The sequence below is a fragment of the Passer domesticus genome, chromosome 28 (assembly GCF_036417665.1).
Source record: "Passer domesticus isolate bPasDom1 chromosome 28, bPasDom1.hap1, whole genome shotgun sequence".
NCBI classification, from domain to species: Eukaryota; Metazoa; Chordata; class Aves; order Passeriformes; family Passeridae; genus Passer; species Passer domesticus.
Genome location: NC_087501.1, coordinates 2336886 through 2364269, shown reverse-complemented (window position 1 = coordinate 2364269; position 27384 = coordinate 2336886). Strand labels below are relative to the sequence as shown.

At 39.9% G+C, this 27384-nt stretch overlaps 1 protein-coding gene across 2 annotated transcripts in view; it reads right to left on the bottom strand.

Annotated features, from left to right (window-relative positions):
- Positions 1-443: 443 nt before the first annotated feature.
- The window catches only part of KAT6A (lysine acetyltransferase 6A), a 31226-nt gene continuing 4285 nt past the window's right edge, over positions 444-27384 (bottom strand). For both annotated transcript variants that reach the window (XM_064400193.1, XM_064400194.1), the window contains exons 4-18: positions 21222-21330; positions 20614-20729; positions 20286-20367; positions 19382-19517; positions 17790-18100; positions 16502-16620; positions 14877-14992; positions 13902-14043; positions 13295-13456; positions 12716-12809; positions 11463-11694; positions 10167-10377; positions 8845-9537; positions 7833-8151; positions 444-5514 (exon numbers count right to left, since the gene is read on the bottom strand). In XM_064400193.1, the coding sequence (XP_064256263.1) occupies positions 2933-5514; positions 7833-8151; positions 8845-9537; positions 10167-10377; positions 11463-11694; positions 12716-12809; positions 13295-13456; positions 13902-14043; positions 14877-14992; positions 16502-16620; positions 17790-18100; positions 19382-19517; positions 20286-20367; positions 20614-20729; positions 21222-21330 (5424 nt within the window). In that variant the 3' untranslated portion in view covers positions 444-2932. The remainder of the gene's footprint in view (positions 5515-7832; positions 8152-8844; positions 9538-10166; positions 10378-11462; positions 11695-12715; positions 12810-13294; positions 13457-13901; positions 14044-14876; positions 14993-16501; positions 16621-17789; positions 18101-19381; positions 19518-20285; positions 20368-20613; positions 20730-21221; positions 21331-27384) is intronic.

The following is a 27384-nucleotide window of genomic DNA, read 5'->3' as shown; positions in this document are numbered from 1 at the left end:
GAATTTGCAGCAAACAGCAGGATGGCACCCAAAAAATCCAATTGTGCCTTAAAGCTGCAGGCAGAGCCTTGCTGGGTAAAATAATGCCTTGTTCTTCTCCTATTCGAGGTTCTCATTACAGATGAAAGAGCAGCTGATGGAAACTTTAAACACGCACTGCCAGTTTTAAAGGATGCAAAATTACAAATTGAAGCTGATAAAACCAGGACCACACTTGGTTCTGGTCAGCCTTGGCAGAGAGGAGTGTGAAGGTGGTGATTTCTGGGAAAGCTTCAAGTTTGTTCTTGCTTTTCTCTAACTGGAAATTATAGATAAAAATTAACATGATCAAGAGACCTCATAAGTGAATTTTCTTTCAGGTGAAAAGGCCCACGGGGAATCATACTCCCGGACAGCATTCACCACTCAAAAGGAAGAAAAAAAATTTACACGCACAACTGACATCCAAAATGGCTCAACATAATTTATTTTTTTATGTTAAAATGTACAGAGTTCTTTTGAAAGTACTTGCTAGAAAGGGGAAAAAAAAGTGATATTACATACAAGGAGAGGAAGGGAGACCATCCAGCCAGGAGCGTATGACATGGAGAATTACAAAGGCATCTAGGCACCCCCTTCCCCTTAGCTTACAAGTCACCATGAACAAAGTACAAAGAGGTTACAAAACAGGAAAAGCAAATATAAACAGACAGGAATAGACTCAGCTTCATTTGTACATGCGGCTTTTAGAGGCATCTGGAGCTCCTATTCACACACTCTAGAGATCTCTTTAAAGAGAATTTTATCTTTCTTAAAATAGTTTTTAATATTCTACAACAAAGATAAAAAATTTTAAAGATGGAATGAAATGAAAAAGCTCTTATTTTTAAAAGGCATCGAAGTCACTAACAGTGAGTTTTTTTAATTTCTTTTAGAAGATTACCCAAGTTATCTTGCTAAAAATACATTTTTTTTTTAAACAGAAGTGAAAAAATGGTAGGTACCAATATTACTGCGTTGGATAATTTCTTTTTATATATAGAAAAGAACTTTTTTTTTTTTTTTTCTACAATAGTTCTACAGTCACAAAGGTTTGTGGAAAAGGGAGCTGCCCAATTGATAAAAAAACCCATACAAAACCAAACCAAACATAAAGGCAAACAAACTAAATTCATGGCCCTCGTTTCAACAGCTTCTCCTCCTGTCTCAGACCCACCCCCACCCCCAGGAAGCAGCGACACAGCTGAAGATCTAAGAAGAGAGGGCAGCACAGTGCGCTTTCTACACGGGTTATTTGGAACTGGAATAGTATATACAGAGAAATGGGGTCCTACACAGCCTTGTACATGCTCAAAACTAAACAGAAATAAAAAGTGGAAGTCCTTTGAATTCTGCCTTTTATGGTTAGCAGTTACTGGAGGAAAGTCCATTTTAGTGCATCTGAAGAAACCCCAACTTTTAGATTCTTTTGGTTTAAAAACAAAAGGAATTAGTCTTATTAATGTGTCTGCGTTTCTACTTCACATACAATAAAAAAAAGAACTTTACATTAAAGGGTTGTCCCTTTTTGTATTGGGTGACATGCCAGCAGTGTAGCCAAAACGAATGGAAATTGGATTTTGCAGCAATAAACAGCAAAACCCCGCCGCCTAGATCCTGCCACGGTGTTGGGACGGTTTCACTGCTGAAAAAGAGGCCGATTCCCTTCTTTTCCCACACTGGATCAAATGCGGGGCTATTTCTACAAAACGGGTATCAAACACAGCAAGAGAATCAGGAAAAACATCGCTGACCCCCCCTCCCAAGAAAGCGGCACATTCAGCAACTTCCTACCCCAGAGCAGGAATGGAAGAGTGACAGGGACACCTCAGGGTGCTCATCCCAGTCACCAAACGCACACTTTTAGTTCCAGCCTTTCCCAAGCCAAGAGATGAGCTGGGAACAGCTGCTGCGGAGCTCAGCCTGACCCCAAGGCTCAGAAGCAAAGCCCTCTCAGCATTTCCAAGCGGGTGCTAAAGCAGTGTGGGATCTCAGAGCTGTGGCTGGCTCGCAGGTCACCAGAAGAGCCTGTAACCATTTTCTTGTCCTAACACACCATTACCCACCCTGTCCTCTTCACGACTGCAGAAGGGATACAAGAACAAGTTCTCTCTCGAGATGCTTCCAGCAGTTCAGTGACAGAACGTGTGTGCATGCATGCACATGTGTGTTCACGTGCATGTCTGGGTGGTGAATGGGATCATTTGAAAGTTACATTATATTTTCAGCATAAAACATACAATTTCAATTAACTCATCTACAAAAACACCAATGTGAATGGTTTATTGTTTACACTTAACTCCAAATTTTACTGAGGGTGAGGGAGTCAAGGAAAATTAAAGCTTTTTCCTGACTTGCAGAAATAAAGATTTTCCTTTATCCTCTGTGTCCCCTTCCAAATCTCCCAATAAGTGCCTCCTGCTAGAAGTAGGAAATGTCAGGTGGGGTTTAGAGGGAAGGGTTGTTATTCTTTGAGATGTCAAACATTTTACATGGCTGCAGCACTAGAAACTGCATACAGAGGGGCACAGGGAAGGGAAAAGGACATATATTGAAAAAAAAAATTTAGGAAGATGACTTCACGTTACACATAGTCTGTCCACTTTGTCAGCAAAGTAAGGCTCTTTTTAAATTATGAGAAGATTTTGTGCATGTTTCCCCTCTAAAAAACATCTGTAAGTGATTTTAGCTGTAAAATGTTTGACGATTGTGAAGAAAAGAAAAACAAACAAACAAACAAAAATCAAAAAAAATAAAGACCAGGCTTCCTAAAAAATAAAATAAACCAAAGAAAATCCCTCTAAATCTACAGCAATATTTTAACTGGAAAAAGGTCCATTTTCTCTGGTTCGTCAGTATAAAAGGTTCCTTTATTTATATTTATTTCAGTTTTTAGGATGCAAGTCGATCTTGCTCATCTTCTCATGTATGGTCCATTAAGAGACTGCTTGGGCACCCCAGCAGCATTCATGTAGCTGTGATGGGAGGGACCAGTGTACATCATGTTTCCATGAGGATTTGGCTGCATAGGCTGCTGGGTATAGGCCTGGCTCCCCATCATTCCCATCTGCATCTGCATAGGATACTGTGCTGTCTGATTCATGTAGGCAGGGTTGCTATGGTAACCGCTGTTCATCATGGGCTGCGTCATCCTGTAGCTGTTCATGGCGTTCAGGTTCATATTCATGGAGTTGACGTTGTAGGGCGCCGCGGGCATCAGGTTGACGCCCATGTTCATGCCGCGCTGCACGGCCAGGGCGCGCGGCCCCGCCTGCATGGCCACGGCGGGCGGGCTGCGGCCGTACAGCTGCTGCTGGTGCGCGCTGGCCGACGGCAGCGGCGCCGATTTGGAGCGGATGGAGATGTGGCCCTTGACGGGCATCTGGCCCTGCAGCCGCTGCGTGTGCGGGATGCCGATGTTGGTGGCGGACATGTTGCACTGAAGCAGAGGAGACGTGAGGTTCATGGTGGTGGAGGCCAGGTTGGGCGGGGGGGTCATAGTGGCTTGTGCTTGTGGGGTGCCGGCCAGGGGGTGAGAAGGAGCCAGCTGAGCCAGCCCTGTGTTGGAAAGAGAAACGCTGGTTGCATAGGAAGTCACAGCAGGAGAATGGCTATAAGGCATGGCATGAGGGTCCATAATGGTGTTCGTCAGCTGCTGCAACTTGGCTAAACTGAACGTGGCTGATGGTTGTGAATAGCTCCCAGCACCGAAATCCCCTGGAATCCTCTCATAGATACTTATGTTACCAGTGCTGCCCGATTCAGGTATTTCCATGATCATAGGTGCTGGGGTGAAGCTGTTGTTCATGCTACACTGAGATAACGGAGGTTGCTGCTGGGGTGGAGGTGGGGGCTGTGGCTGCTGGGACTGAGGCTGCTGCTGTTGTGGCTGTGTTGTTGGTTGCTGGTTACTCGGGGGCCTTTCTACTACACAGCTCTGAGGTGACTTGATATTACAGTTTGCTGCAGGCTGGACACTGTTTTGCTGCATCATGCTGCAACTGCTGCCAATGTTTGCCATTTGCTGAGTGACAACACAACTGTTCTGAGTGAGGCTGCTAGAAGAAGACAGTCCTCCATAGGAACAGCTGCTCTGGGAAGAGTTATTTCCACAAATGCTGCCTCCCATAGTGGAGTCATAGCTGCTGGGGTTTTCATAATTCTCTGTAGTGCTCTCAATGCTGCCAAGGTCACTGAAGCCACTATCCACCACCTGCTGAGAGTGGTCCGATACTGAAGGCACATCCATCATGGGGCTGGTCTCCATGTTCTGCATAGAGGGTGCGGACAGGGATCCTTGCTCAGGACTGATCTGTGTGTAGCTGCTCTCCAGAGCAGGCACGTTTGGGCTGCTGACAGAACGCACAGACTGGCTGGGGTGGGACTGAACAGAGGATATTGGACTGTTGTGCTCTGAGGCCTGGCAATCTTCAACCATTGATATCTGAGGATCCTCCTCAGTCTGGGTGTAACTCTGCAAAGTCTGGCAAGCTGCAAGAGTTTCTTCACAGTCCTGGTAAGCTACATCATGCTCATTGCTTTCCTCCTGTGTCAAGGACTGGACCGCTTGAACAGTTTCAAGATCTAGTTCACTATGGGGAATCTCCTCCTCTTCCTTTAATTCAATTAACCCCTCTTTATTACTTTGCTCTTCTTCGTGATCATCTTCAGACCCAGGGACGTGCTCTGAGCCCACTGATGTCTCATTGGAAGCCTGCTCTTCCTCAGAATCTGCCTCTGCTTCATCTTTTTCTTTTGCATCTTCTCTACTGCTTGGTATGCTTGTTTCTAAAAAACATTCTTGCACCTGAGGCTCCTCCTTCACCCCTTCTTTAACAGGCTGTTCCTCCAATTCTTTTTTCTTCAAAGACTCCGGATGACCATCATCTTCATCATCAGCATCATGATCTTCGTTTTGATTTGTCACTACTGCAACTTCCTCTTCTTCCTCGTGGTCATGTTCAGGTTCATCTAATTCTTGCTGCTCTTCTTCTGATTGCCTCTGCTCCTCTAAAATCCTTGGCTTCTCCTCTGCTTCCTCTTCTATCTCAGGTTCTTTTACTTCTGGCACTGGACTGCTGTTGCTGTCCACAGGAGAAACTGCTCTTACTTCACTGCTGGCTATATCTTCCTCTTCTCCCTCTCCTACCTCTTCAGCTTCCATATTCACATCTTCCTCTTTCCTTTCCTCAGTGAGAGGCAGGTCCTTCTGCTCAACACATTCTTCTTTATCTGAAATTTTGGCCTTACGCCCCGCTTTTGAATTAGCTACCACTTCATCAACTATTTCATCCTGAACTGACAGTGGCACCTCTTCCCTGTTCAGTTTAAAACCTGGTTTTCGACCAGGTCTCTTCTTCCAGTGGACTGGTTTTCGGCTTTTCCCTTTTGGCCATCCCTTCTTCTTTTTCACAGGTGTGGAAGTATCTGGCTCAAGTGAAGAATCTTTTGCTTCACTGTTCCTCAGCATAGATAACGGTTTCAGGGGTGGGTTACCTGAAAATACAAATTGAAAGACACTGTTCAAACATTTTTGTTTGACCTAAGCGTTCATGGAAGCCTTTCCAAGCATGCCCAACATGTTTATCAACGTCAATAGCAGCTTAGAAATATATCAGAATTGATTTATTAGTTTGGAAATATTAGTTTAGAAGGATCACAGTCTGCTCACTTAGCAGCATGTTGCACATTACATTTTCTAAGAACATCAATGTTTTAAAGATTTTCCACGTTCAAAGCTCTGAGCTTTTAATACGCAATTCAAATTAAACTCTAACTCCTGAAAAGACAAATTTTATTTATAAAATATGCTCACAAATGAACGTGTTGCAGTGTACAGGAACATATGAAGTGGCAATAAAAGCATGTTTCCATTTAGATCTGTGCATCTGCTTAAGAAAGGAATTAATTTCATATTTTTCAAAGCCTTATGCTTTTTAACGCAAATAGAAATAAACAGATGCCTGGATTTGGCTAGTAATTTTTTGAATTGAAGAAATCATTAACAGGAAGCTGAATTTCTCTTTCATCTTTTATTTGATGAAGCAAGATTTGCATTTCAGTGACTTTCCAAACACTCAGGTTCAGAGCTTGTGTAGCCAGAAAGGAATGTGATCACTTACTGAGAAATTACTGAATAGTATAAGGCATTCCCTGAATTAATTTTGGTCTGAACCTGTCAATTAGGACAGTCAGTGACATTTTATACAACTGTAAAAAGCTGAGTTACTCTTGCCCTCTGCTCAGACAGGCATTTACTTTAAATACCTCCCTCCAATGATAAGCATACTGAAAAAAATCTGGGTATTAAAAAATGAATACTGAATTTAAAAATCAATAACTCCATATGTCATCCAAAAATAAGAATTTGGAATGTGCACAAAGAAAAGAAAAGGTCTGCCACAGTCAGCCAGCCTATTGTTATACAGGAAAAAGGTAACACTATTTTCATAGTACTCATTAAAGCATTAACACTTCAACCCTCAGAAATAAAACCCACCTCTTAAAAAACCCATCACTATTTCTCTTCCCTGTCTTCCACATTTGGTAGCTACTACAGAGGATTAGATTTCCCACATTCACAGTAAAACTTACATGCAGAACTAAGAAAAGCAAAATACTACAGCTCAGCCATTACCAAGCTTCATCTTTCCCTACACACCTCAATTTGCAGATTTGATAGACTATAGAGAAAAAAATCTTGGTTTTGACACCACAGAACGCCTTCTGTCTTCCAGAATGCCTAATCCTAACTAAAAATTGGCCTCAAATCACCACCCTGCACTACCCATTCTCACTGCTGTCCTGACAGGAATCAGAACCTATCCCAATTTTCATCAGACACCCATTTAAGAAACTGCAATGTAGCATTTCAGGGAAATCTTAAAACACTTTCAATGCATTGCCTCAGCTAGACACTAAGTTCTCAGCAGAAAAACCTGGACCCTAGTCAGAAAGTTATAAAAAGAAAAGAAAAAAAAAAATCACAAGCAAGTTTCTGTAGTGATGGGAAAACCTCCAAAAATTTTTCTAAGATTCCTATAAACATTTCTATCTCACAGTTATGATTGAAATAATCTAAATCTGAACCATTTGTTAATTGCTGCAACACTGTATTTTTGATTTGTCATAAGGCAGTGCTGTCCCTCTCACCCAGCCTAATTTTTTATCAAAATAAAAAGCCAGCTGTTTATGATGAACACATTTAGGCACACTGTATTTTCTTTAAAAGCCATTACAGTTTTAATATGTATATGCAAAGGCATCTGCACTGAAGGCAAAAAGCTGTCAAGACACTGTGTGATGTCAGATGACCTTCTGAATTGTCAGTGGACTCTAAGCAACCAGTCACCACCAAATTATTTTGTTTTATGAAATGAAGGTTCAGAGAACTTTGAGGAGATATGAGAAGCTGAGAGGGTGAACATAGAATGTGATGAAGAAGAGGATGTCAGAAGAGACAATTTAATATTTCCCTTTGTTATGGAAAATTGGGGGCTTGCCAGTTCATTTCCCTTTATTTCTGTAAGTGACTCTGCTGCATAGGTTCTTCCACAATCACAGATACTAATTCCATTAGGAAAGCTGAATCAAAAGGATAGCCTGGGATCAGGTCATTGCCAATAAGGAAGTTAAATATATGCACCATGTTTTCATAAAACTAGGGAATGTCTGAGGCTACTTTGACTGGTAATTTATGCCTAACCTCCATTTCAGCTGGAAGTTACAAGCCAAAGAAAGCAGCTGGTTTTGCCATGAGCTGTTATGATCCAACACAATCTATCAAACTTTCACTAGTGTACCACCATACATACCATTATTGTCATCAGACTCCTCTTCATCTCTGGACTTCCTCTTAGAAGAGGGTCTATGCCTGAGTGTGTCTGGTTGGGCTAAGTGCTGGAAGTATCCACTGGATGAAAGCTCGCTCTCCTCTTCTTCATCCTCCTCCTCCTCCTCTTCCTCCTCCTCAATCTCAAATGTAGGCTCTAACTGAGGCATTGGTCGTTCAGAGTCTGAGTCCTCGAATGGTTCATCCAGCACCTCTGTGGTTTCTGAGATGGTTTCAGTGACCACGCTGCTGTTGTGGTGCTTACGCTTGCGGACCCGCCTCTTCCGATGAAGAATTGGCTTCTGAAAGTGGAAGGTGGCAAAAAAGAAGGTATTTTATCATGTGCAGTGGAAATGAAACACTAGGTAAATACAGAACATGAACAGCAGAGAGCTCCCTTCTAGAATCCAGAAGTCACTAGAAATACTGTCTGGCACGTGCCACTAGTTAGAATTTAAACAACTGGAGCTAACAGCCCATCCCTAACAGCTGGAACTTTAAACACACTACAAAACAGATGGGAATAGCTTAGAATAAGGTGCAAAAATGATACAGTAGAGAACTTTTTAGTGAAGAAAGCATTTGCTTAGACACACTGATAGAATTCACATCTCCATGGTAAATAATTTCAAAGGCTTTACACTCTAACTTCAGTTGTTTCGAGAGCATTTGTTTTGCAAGTTTCTTTCATAAGTAACACTGTTTCTATTTTGCATGACTGAAAAAAACTTCAATAATTAAGTTAGAAAAAATTGAAAGCACAAGATCGAAGCCAGACTCAAAAACCCTCAAACTCCTACCTCTGATTCACCAAAAACCACTACTAGAAAAAGTCAGCAGGAAGTACCCTGCAGAGAAAGCTCTGGAACACTGAACATGTGCTCTGTGTACACTTAATACAGACCTCGTGAACTGCACCATCCTTCAGAAAGCCCTAACACACAGACAAAACTGAATGGGTGACAGGCAAAAAGCACAAGAAACATGGCACACACCTTTCGTTTCAATGTTGGCTTGGTGAGAACAGGTGGAGAGCTTGACCGAGGACTCACAGGCTCATCATCTTCCTCTTCACTGCTCTCACTGAAACACCTCAGGGGTGCCCTGTCACTATCGCTGTAGCGCCGGGATAATCTGTCACAGCCCTCTGGGAATCTACATTTCAGTGGCTCTGTGTTCTTTTTCAACTGCCCCCTCCACCTTTCCATAGCTTCACTGTGCTGCCGATGGGGAACTGCAGATTTTTCACCTTTGCCATACTGTCCCTGGGAAGCTGCAGATTTTTCATCATCCTCAGCATACCGGCCTCGAGAGGCTGGAGATTTCTCCTCACATTCACCACATCTTCCTTGCAAGGCCACTGACTTCTCCTCACAGTCACTGCATCGGCCTCGTGAGGCTGCTGACTTTTCCTCACACTCACTGCATCGTCCACTGGGAGCTGCTGTTTTTTCCTCCATGGGCAGTGCTGGCTCCTTCTCACAAAAGGGCTCGTGAAGTTTTTTGCTCTTGCGGTTCCATCGACCTCTCCGTGATGGCTGGCTGTTTGCAGGAAGACTATCCAGGGAAAAAATGTGCTTGTTTGGTCGTGCAGAATTGGCTGGAGCAACAATGTCTGGCTTTTTTTCACTCTCTGTTGGTGAGTAAGGCTCTTGCTCTTTCTTCTCCCATGACACAGATTTTACCATCTGATTTAAACAAAAACAAATAGATTTCACACTTCTGATTTCAGCATCAATGTCTATCCTAAATTTGATTCCACAAAAGTGTTTGAGAAAAAAAACAGAAAAGTTTAACAAAAGTGACTTTTAAAAATCCAGGATTAAAGAAGATTATGTAGTGCTAGTTGCTACTCCTTTCCTCAGAGGTGGTAATATACCTCACTTAGCTTCCCAACAAGTCACTTCAGTCAAGCACTCAGTGGTGTGCCAGAATGCTGACTTCAACTTCCTACATTCAAATACAGTATTTGTGCAATTTTCAAGAAAAAAGTGAGAGAAAACTTGAAGCTATTTTTCCATTAAAATGCACCATTAGTTTAATGTCAATACAGTAACAGCAAATAATTTGCCTCAGTATTCTACTCAGTGCTCACCACCTGATGCAGGAGTGCAACCCCTTCAAGGACTGCTCTCTAGACTATGCCTTGATGTTTTCTTGAGTTTTTATTTTCTAATCTGAAACCACAAAGATACATAAACTAACAATGACTGCATTGTTTTTTATGATTATGACATATTGAAATTTTGTTAGTGCTGCCTCCAAAAACATTAAGTATAAACTACACGCCACACAGAAATAAGAGATTCACTCTTACACTGGTCTCTGGATCCTTTTCTTTCTGCTTTTGCTGCTCTTCATTTTCCCCATCCTCTGTTTCCTCTTCTTCATCTTCAGAGACAACTGAGTTGGAAACTATAACAGGTGTCCAACGCAGACACTCTGCATCCACGTCAATAGGGCGGACGTTAGTTCTGAGCTTTGCCATGTGCTCCTGGATGAGCTTCTCACGACGAACGATCACAAATCTGAACAGCAACAATACTCTGATCAGTAACACGTGACATGCTGTACATGTTGCCATGTGAAACAGGTATCTTACAGAAAATATATTTCTCTCAATCAATGCTGCCACAAGTCACTTCAGAGAGAACAGAAACTCATTAAAATAGTACAGTTTGCAGTACCATCTGACTACCAGAGAAAGTATCTCACAACTGAGGGAATATTAAAATTCTTTCCACTTCTTGTTAATTGTGAAGCCATTTTACTTCCACGGGTAACATTCAGCTGCAGAGTATCATTTTTATTATGGACAAGGGGTATACTATATGGGGAATGGGCAATATAAGGGGAAAGCTACTGAAGAGAAATAAAAGGACTGCTCAAGAAAAGTTGCAGTCCCACTACTATAGTGCATTTTTTTTAAGGGTCTGAGAGAAATATCATGAGTTAAAGTTATACTGTGAGATGAGAACTATTCTCAAGTTTTCCAAGTTTCAACTTTAACACAAACACAGTAGAACACAAGCCCACTCACCAAACTGCTATGGTCTGAAGCAAGACTAATTCCCAGTATTCCACCTGACTTGTTGGCTGAGCAAGCAGGCAACCTCTATTCTATACCAAGACACTTCATCTCTCCCAGTGATCTGCCCCACTCTTCAAGCATTCCATGTCAATCCACAGAGTTTATGGCATTTTTGAGACATAGGGAAAAGGAGGGAACCCACTGTCTGCTCACTGACTGAAAATAAGGAGCAGATCTGGCTCTGGAGAAGGGAAGCTGCTGTTCTTTGCTCTATTTGCGAGTGTATTAGACTGATTTGGCTGAGGGATACCAAGAAAACATGACCAAGAAACCAACTTGCTCTCTCACAGCAGCAAATGACTCAAAATTCCACATCTGCAGTGCTACACAGCTGGACATCTGAACCAGCTTTGGCACCGAATGATTCTTGCACTGCACATGAGTACCATAATCTCAGTATTTGGACACTGAAGTCTTTAGTAAAATCAAGTTTATTAGATGTGACTTGCCTTCAAACACCATTAAATTTCAAGGAAATACATCTGAAGGTATTTGGGATTACAATGGGACTCCTGTACTCACTGATCACTACGGAAGTCAAGCATTCGTAGGTGATGCAGAGTGGAAGTGATATCTTGAGGGCAGATTCCAGTCAGCTTACTCAATTTCTTGATGCTTAATTGCTTGTCACGTTGATGATAAAGGCACTCCAATATTACACTTTTCCAATAAGCCATGTATGACAGGCGCCCCAGGTCTGACAGGGGCTTCTCTGGTGACCCTGCTTGACCCTCACGCTTTGAAAGCAAATAGCCTAAAAGACACAGAAGAAAAAAGTTTCAAAATATTCACTTGTTTCCACCCTTACTTCTACAAAGGCCATAGTTTAGTGCTGTCTACAAGATGTAAATGACAACTGGATACTTCGAGGTGTTGGGCCATTTTTTTATTTGCTTGTTTAAACTCTTGTTATTCAGTGACTGAGTAAGATATTTCTGAACTTTGTTGCCATCAGACACTGACTATAGGTAATGCCACGAGATGGCAGCAGGTGCCTACCTAGAAATCACAGCAAGCCTGAAGCACAACTGCAATAGCAATTTTGGAAATGACAGAGGAAAAACACACTCTTAAAACTAATATGACTAATAATTTTCTTGAAAATTATTATTCTTTTGCTTCACCAGTATTTTCAGGAGAACAAAAACTTATCTACAAAAGACATCATTCTGATACAATTCTACCAGTAGTGTTTTCCTCTGAACATTAACTCCAAAATTTGTATGTCCATAGGGAGGGCTGTATTAAATTGCCCTAGGCATAATAAACAATGTATAGTTACAGAGGAAGTTTCCCATGATGTTACAGAGATAACATACAAATCTCAGAATTATCTGGGTATTCAGAGCTTAAGTATGTCTGATTTTATTGCTCTCAAAATTCAATTAAAATGTAAGACAGTTTTGCTTAAGACACTTATTCACCTAATCAAGCTGCTGAAGATTTCCACAGACCATGCAGTCTTACAGCTCCTTTCTATACAAGGAACTACACAAGATAAGCTTCTGCTATAAAAATCACTATACTGCCACATGCCTTTAGTTTCTACCTTAAGCTGCTTACACAGGGAACATTGCAACTAAAGGGAAAATGATCAATTTGTCTTTAGAGCCAAAATTCCAACAAAAATAGTAAATGGTGAAGTTCAGATAATTCTGTGAGCTTTAGAAGCCTTTGTCCTGAGATGTTGTATTTTGAAAAATATCTGCTTCTACTGTTAAGTCCTTTAAAATATGAAAAGACAGACTGAAAAAAGTAAAGAAAAAGCTCCTTACTGAAGTCAATTAGGAACCTGCCATAGCCCTTACGCTGGTATTGTGGAAGAATCATTATACAGGAAACATTGTACTTCTGTTGGCAGTGTTTTTCCTGTTGGGAAAAAAGCATCATATTGAAAAACAGGTCAGTAAGAAACAATGTAAATTCCTCTGTAAGATGCCTAAGTAGTTCTATATCAAAAAGTGAGATAGGAAGGCACAAAGTTTCTTAAGAATGATAAAGCCAAGGAAAGACTTTGAAGAGACAATATTAAAGCTCTGCTATCATTTCAGATAAGAAAAGCAGAATTTGACAAAACCTTTTTCTTAGATAGTACACAGTAAAGAACATGGGCTGCAGAGAAGGCAAATTCTAAGAATAAATCTGAAGGTAGCTAAGCTCATTGCAAAAGACTGCAATATTCCAGCGATTCTTTAAATGTTACAAGCATAACATAACAAAATCTAGTCTCATATCTGCTGCTATGATTACTTAAGAAAAAGCTTCAAATAAAACTATTTTAAAATAACTGAGATAATTAAGGATAAAAACCTTAAGAAAAGTTCTGTCTGAAATTTTCTTATGCAAATACTTACCTTGGAAAAGTAGCCAACAAGGTGACAGCCCTTAACATCATTCTGTGTCAGCACATAGAAAAGAAATGGCTCCACATCATAGTAGAGAGTCTTGTGATCCAAGAAGAGTTTAGCTAACAAGCACAAATTCTGGCAGTAGATAGTGCTGACATTGCCATCAACCTTAGAGACAGGAGGGAAAGTTCTGTCACTCCATTTGCTGTTATGCAAGGACAGGCTTCACTTCAGTATCCCTGCACATTTCAAATGTCTTAACATGAGAGAAGACTTCTCTGTCACAGGCAGCATCTCAAAGGACTTAAAACTTCCACAGAACAGAGGCTGTGACCAAGTCACTGTTACACTCAATAGCCTAAGAGACAACTTAAAATTAATTTTTGTAAAATAAAACCCCAGATTTTTACAGAGTGAGTCTTCTGTGTTTTACAGATGAATAATCTATACACAAGGTCAGCTCCTACTGGCTGCTTGCTTGCTGTTCTTCACTCCTGGAAACTCAATGTTTCAAGAATGAAGATGTTTAGGACTAAGAAAAATTCATCACATGATTAGGTGTTGAGGACCCTAATTTACAGATGAGAGCTAGCAGCTTTGTTTTCTAACTTACCTCAAAGACTGATATATTATTTTTTCTGTAGATTTCATTGGCTGGAGGATGAAACCACCCACATTTTTTCATATGCTGTTGGAGAATAGTTCTGCTTTTCATATATTTTAGACAGAATTCACAAAGGTACAACTTCGGTAGCCTGTAAGCAAAAATAAAGAAAGAACAAAGACTGAAGACAGAGACTTTTGTATAAACTTCCTCACTCCTGCTGGCAGAGAGCTTGATGAAAACAAATGAAATATACACTCATCTTGTGTGTGTGCTAATGAGGGCAAAACCACATTACCATAGTTAAAGTCATGACACCTATTCTGTAATAAATGCAATTAAAAAATGCCCTTTATGCCCCGCATAATTACATTTTCATTATTAAGTTATGCCAGAAGAAATATATTAAAATCCTAGGGAAAAAAAACAGTAACACTTCCCAGTTTTCCACTAGAATGGATGAGAAAATAATTCCTACTCCCTTCTTCTTCTCATTGTCACAGAAAACATCCCAGCTGTATGTACATATCCTTGAGTGATGGGTCACATCACCACCTACCCATCTGCTTTAAAACCATGTTATATACTACACTGACATGATCAACTGGAATGCAAGTATCCCAAAAGTTTTGTGATTTAACTCCATTTATATACTGTAGCTTCAGCAGGAATGTCTGTACAGCATACTGGCATACTGGCAGAATAAAGAGTTTCACTTCATTTTCTTCCTCTAGCTGTAGAGGAAGTCACTTGTAAGGGACTTGTAAGTCCCTTACAAGTCATTCCTCTTTCTGAATCAAGTTCAAAGAGATTGCAGTTCAGACAATTTGCAAAGTTCTTAAGCAAGAGAAGAACAAAGCAACTATAGGTGCAGCACAGCAGAAAAATATTTCAGACACCAAAAAGTAGGAATAATCAGATTTCTATGCCTGCTGGAGTACAGCTTTCCCATAAACACTGAAAAAGAACACAGAAGAGCCTTACCTTGAGTATTCCTGTGGATATGGGGAAGAGTACCAGGTCTGGATTTCGTATTTGCCAAATTCTATAACAGAAGGGCAGCGGACTTGTGGATCAGGAGGCCCAGTCACCCCTACTTTCTATGCAAGGGGAAAAAAACCCTTGTTTTTTTTCATGAATTTCCAAGCAAAAGACTTCTAAGATTAAATAAATGAAAACATTTTTATCTAGACATCCTGCTTGAACTCACTGGTAATTAGGAAGATGCAGATGTTGCTCTCTGACACTAAAAACCAGTACCAGTCACACTCCAAGCAAGCAACCATGTGATTCACAAAAAGAAAGAATTAATAAACATTATCATACCATGTGTCTCCACTACCATTCACATGTCATAGTTTTAAATACAAATTGGTAGAAAGTGAAGTTTAATACAATAATTTTTGAGTCTCCTTGTAATTTTTGTACTTGTTATTTCAACAGTGAAGAACAGAAATGTAAACTGCTCCAGAGGCTAAAAACTAGAATATGAAGGTGTTTAACATCACACATTAGTGTCTTTCCAACTCTGAGACTAGATGGACTACTGTGAATATAGTAGCTACCAATCCAACATTCAGGATGCAACAACCTCCTTATCATCACAAGTGCTGAAGAATTAAAGAAAAAGCTCACATTTATTGGAAGGAAAAAAATAGAAAATGGAGTATTTGAAACTACTTATTGACTTACAACCTTTATTTCCCCTGTCCCTCTGATAGTAACTGTGTATTTTATAACAACTAAAAATAAGGATACTAAAGGCTCTTCTTTCAAAAAAAGTGAATGCTTTCTCGACTCATGAAGTTTTTATCTCAAAAGACTGTCACTCACAGAATAACAGAAATCCAAGCCTTGCATTATAATATGAAGCACCTGGACTGCAGATACTAATAAATGAGAACACTTCATGCAGGAGGTCAGCAACTAATATAAAGAGCACCAGTTAATTACTTAAATGCAAATTTATGCTAGCAGAATGAGACAGCTACACCCAGGACAATGGGTTAGTGTTGGAAAGGAAACATTCCAAAATAACACCTTGCTAAGCTTCCTAAGTGGGACTGGTATTGGCAAAAGTCACCTCAGGATCTAATCCTAGGCATCTGTATTTCGTGGAGCTCTATGAAAAGGAACAGCACCTTCTGTTGGTGAACATCTGTCAGTGTGTACACAAACAGACAAACAGCAATGCTCCATGCTGTTCCATAAAAGGATCTGGGAAAAGAATGCTCCAAGTACTCAAGACTCTATGTGACCCATTCTGCCAGCAAACCATCCTATATTTTATTGTTCTTATAGTCCACATGTTTTACCAGTTATTTAACAGTTCTGGGAGGACTAAAGCCACAGTCCCCAAGGTTTTTTAACCACTTTAACCTCTTACACTCTTATGCTCAGTCTTGTATTATCCTTCAGCTCTCTTGAGGTCAGTTCTCCATTACTTTCAAGCAGCAGAAAACAAGAACATTAGATTTTGTGACAGACTGACTCATCTGAAGTCTGCATTTCTTATTGTTATTTTGTTGTTGGGGTGGTGGTTTTAGATTTGTTTAAATTTATTTTAGAGATTTGGTACTTACTGCTAGACACTGAAAATTTAACTTTACCTGCAGTGCTTGCTCCTGAATATCTCGAAACAACTCCATGTCTTTTTCATTCAAGACATCCTGGCTTCCAAAAAAACGTTCCTCACTTTCTTGTTTTCCATCCCAGCCATCCTGATTGTCTGTAAATGAAAGAGAAAATTGTCGTCACATACATTTACAAAAAAGTATTTGCTTTTAGTGCAGTGACAAACAACATCTGGCTGCATTCACACACTGTGCAGGATTTTTTTGATGGGATTTTCTATTCAGATTTGGGATGACAAAGGAAGAACAGGCTCTAGATTTGGGACCATGTAAGTAGTACTGTCCTATATTTAAGCAAGCCCAAATGTAACCACATAGATATTCCACGAAGGCATAACTGACCTACCACTAACCCTGTTTTTCAAAAACAGGCTTAGGATCATAACTATTTAAACCAAGAACAGGACACCTACATTTGCCACCTTAGAAATACCCCTTCAACAAAAACAAACAAACAAGCCTAAACAAAAAAAACCAACAAAAGCCTCTAGACACTTCACCTCACTCTCAAAGCATTAAGTCACATTGCTGTTCCTCAGCACCAGCCAGATAAATGCAGGTAACTGTTCTAAAGCTGTAAACATAGTATTTTATTGTGGAATATTTCCCAATGCCTGCTTAGGAACAATTCAGGACCATCCAACAAAACTGTAAATATCCGAATACAGAAATTAAATAAAGGTCCAGGCATAGATAATATCTTAAGTTAGAAAAGCAAAAAAAACCAAGGAAAGCAGAACTGCATTCCAAAGGGAAGGGATAGTTTCAGCAAGATGTCAAGCTGCACAAAAAGACTCTCTAGGGATGAGAAAATCAAGGAACATTTGCATGCATCCATAGATTGGAAACTCCTGTGTCTGTCAGACTGGTTTTAGTTATCTATTTTCTATTTCATACTTCTACTTTTCTGCTCTTAATTTTTATGGACCACTGCCTATGTTATTTCTTTCAAATGTGACATTATTTAGCCCATTTCCTTGGCTGTCTGCAAATGCCTCCTTACTAATGGGCATTCTACCTCACTGTAACCATTTAACTCATCATAACACCTTGCCATCATATATAAAGAGGCTAAGATCTCTAGAATCACTTCCTTTTTCCAGCTCATATTCTACCTCAATTCACCAAAGATAAGTGCATTCCAGTGTTAACTTTCAGCTCAAGGTTTTCAGCCTCTAACAATTCCAGTCAGTTCCACATCCTAGCCTTTGAACATTTGCTTGGTATACAGGATACTTACATTGGCAGGGTGAAAAATCTTTACCTGTGGGCCATTCTGAAGTGCTAGATTTCCTGGTACCCTTTTTCCTGATCCTATACTGCTGAGAATAGTCTACCACTTCTCCTCGAGCTTTTCGTCCATCAGGGGAAGGAGTGAAGAATTTAGTAAGGCCATCTATAAGCCCTTTGGTTTTCTTGTTAAACTTTAAGGTGTTGCTGCCATCTCTGCAGAAGTCCAGGACATCTGTCTGTTCCAGGTACCCTCCTTCTGATGCTGACTGGCTGGACAGAGCCATCTTACGCTTCCGACCCCGACCAGGACCAGTGCGAACTTTGCTGAAAGGACCTTTTGATCTAAAGGATGAGAAAGGGAAAGATGCAGTCAAAATTTGTGGTCAGGTGGCCTACCATCTTCTCTAACCTATTTATCAACCACACAGAAGATGAGCTGAAGAATTTAATAATATGGGAGTCATCAAGAGTCTGTGTACCCTAGAGGAGTCAGGATTTAAACATCTCAGTAGAAGGTGCTGCACTATTTTCTGCATTGAACATTATGTCAAACTAATTTGAGTATAAACAATAGATTTTCACCAAATTTAACACGAGATTTTAAAATCAGTAACCAGAAAAAATAAATTGCACAGAATGCTTCAAAACATTTACACTTGTCATTGCCATAGTTTTTGTACTGATAGGAAATTGTTGTAAAAATTCCACAGAAAGTTAATACACAAAGGATGCTCCTATTAGCTAAGAACCTATACCACTGATGGCCACCTTAGCTGAAAACAGCATTGCTCTCCAAACAGCTGCTATCTTTAAGACTGTAAACTTTAAAACTCTATTGAAATGGAAGTATTTAAAAGGTGTGTGCATGTGGCTTGGGGATATGGGTAGTGGTGACCACAGGGATGCTGGCTTAATGGTTGGACTCAATGATCTCAGAGGTCTTTTCCAACTAAATGATCCTATGATTCTATGAGATAACTGAGTATTCAACACTTCTCAGAGGGAGTGTCCTAGACTGACTGACTATTTTTAGCTAGTCTTTTCAGGCAGAGAGGACAGAAATAGGCAGCTTTTTCCCAAGAAGATAAACTACACACCTTTGCACAATTCTGATATATTTTGCAAGTGAAATGATGGAATAAAGGCAAAAAAACTGAGTCATGCCTACTCAATTCCCCCCACCAACCATGACAAGGCTGCAGCAACACAACTGCTCTCAGCACAACAGAGTTCTCCACAAATGCAGAAACACACAGAATGGAAGAAGAAAGGGGCCAAATATTTTCTGGCAGCAGTATCAGAGAGGGTTCTTGGGAAATGCAAAGCAGGGCAATTATGCTGGAAGAAGGAGCCACCTAGCAAAAGAGATAACATGAACAGCAAAATTTGTCTATGACTATAAGGAATAGTTCAAAAATAAATAGCAAATTACTAAAAAGAATAAAAAATCTTGGCCAAAAGAAGCACTAAGGTTACTTCTAGTCTTTCACAGCCCTTTCCAGAAAATCTGTAATGAACAGCTCTTAATTGTAAAAGAAACTTTCTCAAAAGTAGACTAAAGACTTTAGAAATACTCCCTGTCCCACAGAATTTCACATCCTACTCTTCCTCGTAGAGACTTACGTTGTGTTTTGATTCTTTAACCTGTTTTTAGGACGTCCTATTGGGTTAGCATAGCGTCTTTTTATCTGGGCTGCCTTCTTCTGTAAAAGTTTTCTTCCTTTCTTCCGTGGTCGACATATTTGACATATCCACATACCTGTAAGACACAAATCCCCATCACTGAATGCAAAAGACATCTATATAGGAAAAAAGGGAAAAATACAGTCCACAGGCCTTCTGAGATTAAGGGTGGAACAGTACCAAAGGCACTGATTATCACATATATGTGTAAGAAGAATTATGTGTAGGCTTCAACAATCTAAACTCAAGCCCTGTTAATATTCCCCAGCACCCAAAGAGTTCCAAACACAAAGGAAGTCTCCTTAATTGGCAGTACATCATCAGAAAAGCATAATTGAATGGTTAATTATCTCATTATCTGCTTATGACTATAGCTCTTCCAAGTATCTTATATATGAAAGTTTTCTTCTAACTGCCAAGGAAGAATCTCCCATAGATAATCTGCTGTCTGACTGGAAAGAGAAGTTCACTTGTCCAGAATATTCTACTGTCCAAATGGTTATCACTTCAAAAACATACAAGCCATCTCTTTCTTTCATACAAGGCTATTCATGCAAATGAAAGCGGATCATCTTAATCTGCAGGAATCACTTTTATTCCTTCAAACCTCAAGAATTTTTTTTTTTCAAAATCCTTCACAGAGAGCAACATACAGGAAACAGGACACAGTGAAAAAACCTGGAAGTGAAGTTCTGTCCATTTGGTTTCTAATACCTGAAAGGTAATTCCATACAGAAATGAGCTAAATGTAGCTAAAAGAGGACTAAATAAATAGAAGCACTGCCTGCCCACTGATGTCTTCCAACACCATCTTAAATTCTCCTTTTCACCACAAAGTCCTCACCTTTTGGCATCCTGGTAAGAGGAGGATCACAGCATTCCATGTGAAAGCCACGGTCACAGGAGTCACAAAATAGCATGTTATCCTGTTGAAGACATAATCTCTTTATATGTGCAGCAGCATCAAGCCCTCCATTAATCTGTCACCATTTCAGAGAACAGGCACATAGTTTTCAACTACAATTCAAGGTATTTCACAGCTCTCAGAAAGAGTACCAGACTAAAATAAAAGCTGCAGATATTTGCCTCTAATATAATTTTATTTTGTAGTTTAACATAACAGCCACAAAACTGGTATCCACTTCATTCAATCCACACTTCACTACACTTACAGCATTTTTTCCTTGATCTCTACAGGAACTGCATGTTTTGCACTCAATACACTGCCATCGCAAGGCTTTCACTCGAACGGTCAGCTCTGGAGAGAACTTCAAACAGGACGGATGACCTGGAGAAAAAGAGAAAATGTTACTGGTAAAATCATTATACTTCTGTTAATGGCCATTCCCATGCAGAATTTTGGCTATCCAGATACTATTTTTAGCTGCTTCTATTCTTACCAACTTATAACACAAACCAACGCCCCAGATAGCAAATAGCAGGCCCACATACAAAAAGAACCCAAAGATAATTCTTCGTGACTGAATGAAACTGGTCTTCACTGCCACATTAAAAAAACCAACTTCCAGGAGCCAAATGAGTTATTTGTGCTAAGTTAGCTTAGCTGCCTCCCCTAAGATTCAGCTGAACTATAACTGTATTGTATGCCACAGAAGCATATTCCTCACATGTCTGGGCCAGCAGGAGTGACTACACTAAACTTCTCTGTCTTAAATGGCAAAATTCTTACTAGATGCAAGGGGCAGCACCAGGCACTGTAGCAGCTTTTCTGTCTCAAGGGAAGGGGAGAAAAGCAGCAGCCCTGTAAATGGTCACCTACCACTGTTGCCACAGTCAGCACAAGAGATGAGTTCTTCAGGTTTCTTCTCCCGATTTTGCTCTTTTGTACCAAGGCAGAAACTGCAAATTGGAATTGGTTCAGCAACCGGCTGTGAGGAAAAGAGACAGTAAACACAAAAACTGTAATACACAAAATGACACAGACATTGATATATCACATAAACGTGATGTAATACACATTATGTCTCAATGATTTTATCTGGTTTTCACATTCAATACAGCACTATCTGAATAGAAGTTAACACTCCTAAGTACAAAAACTGTGCAACTGTTAACACTGTTATGAGAAACTAAAATAAAATCTTCCTGCAGAAAATTATGTGAGTATGCTATATAGCAATCACACACAGTTAAAAAGGTGTGATTTATGTTATGGGGGAGTTAGACATTGTGTAGCAAAAAATGATGTATTTAAAATGAGGCAGAGCACTAGCAAAGTAAGAAATAGATATGAGCTAGCCAACAATACATTTGGACTGGAATAAGGAGGACATTTTTAAATTTAAGGCCTGACACTTTACAGCCTTACCAAAGATGTAGCAAGTGCAATAATTGTTTGTTTTAAAGTGGTACTTGATCAACTAATAAGAGTGAAAAGGATAGCCTAATTTAACATGAAGTGCTGGATACCATTATCTAGCAAATTCTTTCTAATCCAATTCTGCATTTAAATCCTGTGATTTATAGTTTCCAGAGCAAAGATGTACACAAAATTTAATTTAAAAATACAATAAAAATATGCTAAAATCATATTTAAAACACTGGAGGTGGGAATAATTTCAGTTTACGACAACTTTTGAGAAACATTCCTTGCATAGCTGTATCAAGTTACAGTTAGTGATTCTGAACATACCTTTTCAGAATCTATTCTGCAGGTACATATGTGCATACTGTTCATTATCACATGGAAACATATGCCAGAAGAACTTCAAGCACTTTTACTGTGCCTAAGCCAAAGCAAAAGCTGTATCCAGTTTCTTGCAGGAAACAGGTTTGTTTATACTACTGTAATACAGAAACTGAAAATCGGAAAGCTCTGCCTTTCACTCAGTGTACAGACAGAACACTTCCAGTCTGAGGTGTGGTCCTTAAAGCACCAACTAGACAGAAACAACCTGAACACCTTGGAACTTTGCTGTTTCAAAATTAAGCTTCTCAACAGGAATGAAAGCCTGACATTCCTCATTTAGAATACAAGTATTTCTATTAGCCTTTGGGTAAATCCCAAATGATGCTGAAGTTTAAACTAATATGAAATCACCTGCCCATCAAACTACTACAGTATGAAATATGTTCACAGGGTTTGTTACTTGAAGGATTGCAGTTTTTGCTCCTTTTGAGAAACAGAGAGAAGAAGATAACTGCAGATTGTTATGCCAAACATACAAATAATTAATATCCAAGTGGGAGGGGCAAGCTAGCATCTTCACTGCCCACAGGCAGTGTCTTTCCAGCCACAGTCACCACAGCCAAATCAGCTATGCAGGGATTCCCCATCCTATTTTAACAGAGAGAGGGGATCTACTGCACACAAATTGTTCTCTTTCTGTTCATGACTGGACTCTAGGTGCCAGCCAGCTAGCTGCTTCCAGTCAGCATCACGTTTACTGGGGGAAAACCCCTGTGTATGAAGGGTCCATCACTGCTTCAATTTCTTTGGAATCAAGATTTCAGGAATTACTTTTACTTCTACCTTTTGAAAGGAAAGCTCTAACACTCATGCAATTTTTCAGGGGAAAAATAATATTATTTCACATATTCTCTCCAGGAAGTGCATGAGCAATTTATTTCATCAAAGAGAGTTTTATAGACAGTCAACACCCTAAGATAGTAGTTATTTTCTGTTTTAGCCAGTATTTGTGCATACTCTGTTCATCCCCACAGCTCCTCACATTTGGATGTCCACCTGTCTAGGTTTGGAAGAATCAGATCAAAGACTATCCTTCACAGCTTCAATGTTTCCTGTATTTACCACCCTGGCAAGCTGCAAGCAAACACTTTACCACATTTTAAAAATCCCCAAAACATCTACAGTTCGGGGGAAGGCTCTACTAGAATTCAGAATGTTTTAGAGTAATTAATTAAATTAGAACAATTATGAATGTGGAGATCAGGCCACTCTTCCAAAGCTTCTGTGTGAGACTGTTATGCTAAGTATGGAGAGATTTCTCTGCTGCTGTGTTTGTTCAGCAAAGAACATCCTGGCAAGTGAAAAATGCAAGCACACAATGAAAGATTAGTGAAAACAAGACTGGAAACAGGCAGCTCAGTTTCATACTGCAAATTTTTTGGCAGACATTCAACTCCTTCTGCTGTTTTGCTTGCAAGCACATCTATCTGTGTGATGTCACCAGATTCAGTGAGGGAGGGAGCCAGAACAAATTGGACTGACAGTGTCTTACAGCCTGCCAGCCTCTCTGCACATGTTGTTACTATACAAAGGGTTTCTAGAAACCAAATGTGCCTTAAAGATTCTCAGACTGTATGCTCTCCTAAAGGAGACTACGGAGAAGTGCCTGTGGAAAAAGCGTGTGTGTAGTAATTTTACAATCTCGTTTTTGGCGAGCCCATCTGCTTTGTAGTCTTGTTAATTTAGGAAAAGTGAGGTTAGGAAAGGCCTCAAAAGTCACAGTCAGGTCTGCAGCCACAATGTCACAACGGTCACTTGGCAGTAATGTTAAAGCACTTTACTTCACAGACATTTTAATACCACCTGAGGCTCACTAGACACCAGGACTATCTTTGTCCCATCATCACATCCTTCTTCTGGCAGTCATTGTGGTTGGAATCGAGTGGGTACAGGATTTAAATCAGCATAAAAGAAACACAAACACTCACACCAACTTTTTTTTTTGCTTTGCTCTTTAAGATCCCCTGAATGTGAGCCCCCTAGAAGCAAGGGTCGATGGCTTCTGAGAATTCACATTAGATAATGCTTTTTTATGTCTGTTTTTAAGCAAGTGACAAATCATTACTCCTCACTTCAAATAGCCCATTCTGTTACAAAGGTCTCCTCAAAAGCTGGAGCTCCTGGCAAGAGCAGATGAGCTAGAAAAGACAGAGGGAAAGTACAACCTAGAACAGGGGGAAAAAAATATTTTAAACATGAGGAAACATGTTTCAGTGAGCACAGCCTGGATTCCATGTCTTTTGGATCAGTGGCTGGAGAGGACAACTGCTTCAGTTCCATGCCTCAATAAAATCAGAACCAATGAATTTCATATTGTCAAAGTAATTTTACAGATTGTGCTGGCTTTTTTGCTGTATATAGAGAAAACTGCAGAACTTAGGAAATACTATTAAATAATACCAACTTGTAGCAGCAATGGTTGGTAACTAACCCTTCTTCTATAGAAGTTATGAAATCACAACTCTTAATGTTCCTTTCAGACAGTATAGTGAAGGAAAAAAATCCCTGTAGTTAATACAATTCCTTTATGAACCTGAACATCTTCAGAAAAATATCATCTCATATCTATCAATAATCCACTGGACAGAAAGGACTGACAACAGGGATCCAGCCAAAATATTGGACTAGTCAGACACTTTTTAATCTACTATCCTACACTGAAATTGTGTTAGAGAACACTGTTAAAAAGACTTCCTCCACAGCAATACCCATTGACATGGGTACTTATCATCACATCTGATGTTTTCCCAGGGTTACAAGCTTTGCCTCTAAGTTACTCCAGACACTGCCAGTGCCACTCTTGGCACCACTGAGCCCCAGTCCTCACCAAATCCATCAGTTCACAACATCCACTCACAGCTGTCCATGGCAATAGCATTCAGGACATGCTTAGATTTGCTCAATTACTACGAGCTACTTCACCTGTTTACTAATTGAGTGAATAAAGTTCAAAGTAATTTTTTAACACTTGGCTTTCCAGAGTTACAGAGTGTGCAGATGGAGGCCATCTGTTATCAACCACAAGGTTTTTTTAGACAGAACTACAGACTTCTCTTCCCCAGAACCAGCTGGAAGAGAGTGAATCCTAATCCTCCTCCAGCTGAGAGCCTAAGCCTGAACAGTGCCCTTGGAGAGATGGGTGAGCTCTCAATATGTAATTACAGTGTTCTAGTTGCAGATCATTTATGTACTCCACCCCACATAAATCAATCCAAAAATAACCTCTTTACCAGTAAACAGGCAGTTGTTTAATTTAAGACATGGAATTAACAATTACTAACTTTAAACAGAAACAATATAGCAATAGTTATTGTATGCTTAAAGGCCTTCAAAACAACTATGATGCCCTCATAGCATTTGAACTTTCTAAAAAGATACAAGAAGTTTGCCTTCATGTGAGTTTACAAGTGCACACTGGGATCTAGAACTACTACTGGCAAGAAAGAAGAATAGTCCACAGTTAAACTGATTGATAGTACCAACAGATATAACAGCAACACAAAACTAGGAAACAGACACACCATAAGGAACCTGCAAGAAAGCAGCACAGGGAATCTGCTTTAAATATTACTCCTACTTTTCAGCCACAGAAGTTCCTCTCTTTTTTTTTTTTTTTCCAGGAAGCACTTCCTGAATTTTGGCTTTAAACTCTCACCTGTACTGCAGGATGATACTAAGATATTTACTTAAAGGTTGCTGCAGCCACAGACAGTTTTAACTGACATAAAAGACAGATCCAAGGACAGGGCAAATGGATATCAAATATACCACCTGTATTTTACTTCTAATTGAGAAAGAAACAGTCCTGCTGTTGTCATGAGATCAAATTTCAGATGCTCTGGAAACTTCCAACACATAGAGCAATTATTTCCACTTCTCTTTCAGTTAGCTGATATGTTATTTTTTTAAATAATAATGATTTTACAAAGATTCTTTCTGTAACAAGTGTCAACAAAAAGCAGAGCAAGCTATCTTTAAGGCATCCAGCCTTAACACCTGCAACTTACTACAGCTTAAGTTCCTCACAATGATGTACCAGGAAAGAGATCCTTGCTCTTCAACAGTATTAAATATTACTGTGTTGTAGTAGTCTCTCAAAGTAATTATTGCATTGTAGTAACACTATTAACTACTGAACAGTTATCCTGGTTTTGGCTGAGATCCTGTTAATTCTCCTCCTAGGAGCTGGTAGGGTACTGTGTTTTGTAGGATGAGAATACTTTGGAGAACTCACTGATGTTTCAGTTGTTGCCAAGCAGGGCTTACACCAAAGTCAAGGACTTTTTAGCCTCTCACCCCACCTGCAGCAAGGAGGCTGCAGGCACAGGATGCTGGGATGGGACACAGCCAGGCCAGCTGAGCCAGGCTGTGCAAAGAGCTATTCTAGACCATATGGTGTCATGCTCAGCACAAACTGGGGAGAAGCTGTCTGGGGGCTGCTGCTCGGGGACTGCCAGCCCATCCCCTGGCAGGTGGGAGGTTGAACTTTTTTTGTTCATGTTAATGCCAAGGCTCTTCTAAGAATCGAGGGAAACATTGTCACAATACTCCCAAATAATCTGTACCATGTATATTCCATTAAAGAAAAAAAAAAAAAAAGAAAAAATCCCTTACCACTCTCAAGAACCCACTAAGTCAAGAAAGTCACTATAGCACAGTATGTTGTCTCCACCTGCATAAACTGCTTGAGATTTAACAGAAAGCAGCAGAGTGAAGATTGCACTGTCTGCATGGAAAAAACAACCAACCAAGAACAAAACAAAACCAAAAAATAAGCAGTCTTAAAAATCCTGGAGAACAACTTTGAGCCACCATGTGTGTGCCAGTCAATTAATGCTGGCAAAACCTACACGTTTTAACATTTTATCTTCAAAATTACTTCAGACTAGTATGAAACTCTGCCTGAGTTACCTAGCACAGAGATGGCACATGAAGAGCAGACACCTAGGGTTAAACACAGACACACAGAGACACAAAAACTCAGAAGAATTTAATGAAAGAATACCTCGCAAAATTTATCTTTTTCCAGGGGGATAAAAAACAAATCCCAGACTAAATTCAGTATTTATAGTAGCTCATACTACCATTCACCATTCTGATTTGTAACATTTTAAGAAAAGCAGAGGGAACAATTTATCTCAAAGAATATCAAGCTGCTCCTGAGTTTTGGCACATTACAAGAACACTGAGTAGGCTGTGAAACATACTGTGTTAATAACAGCACAGCCACTAT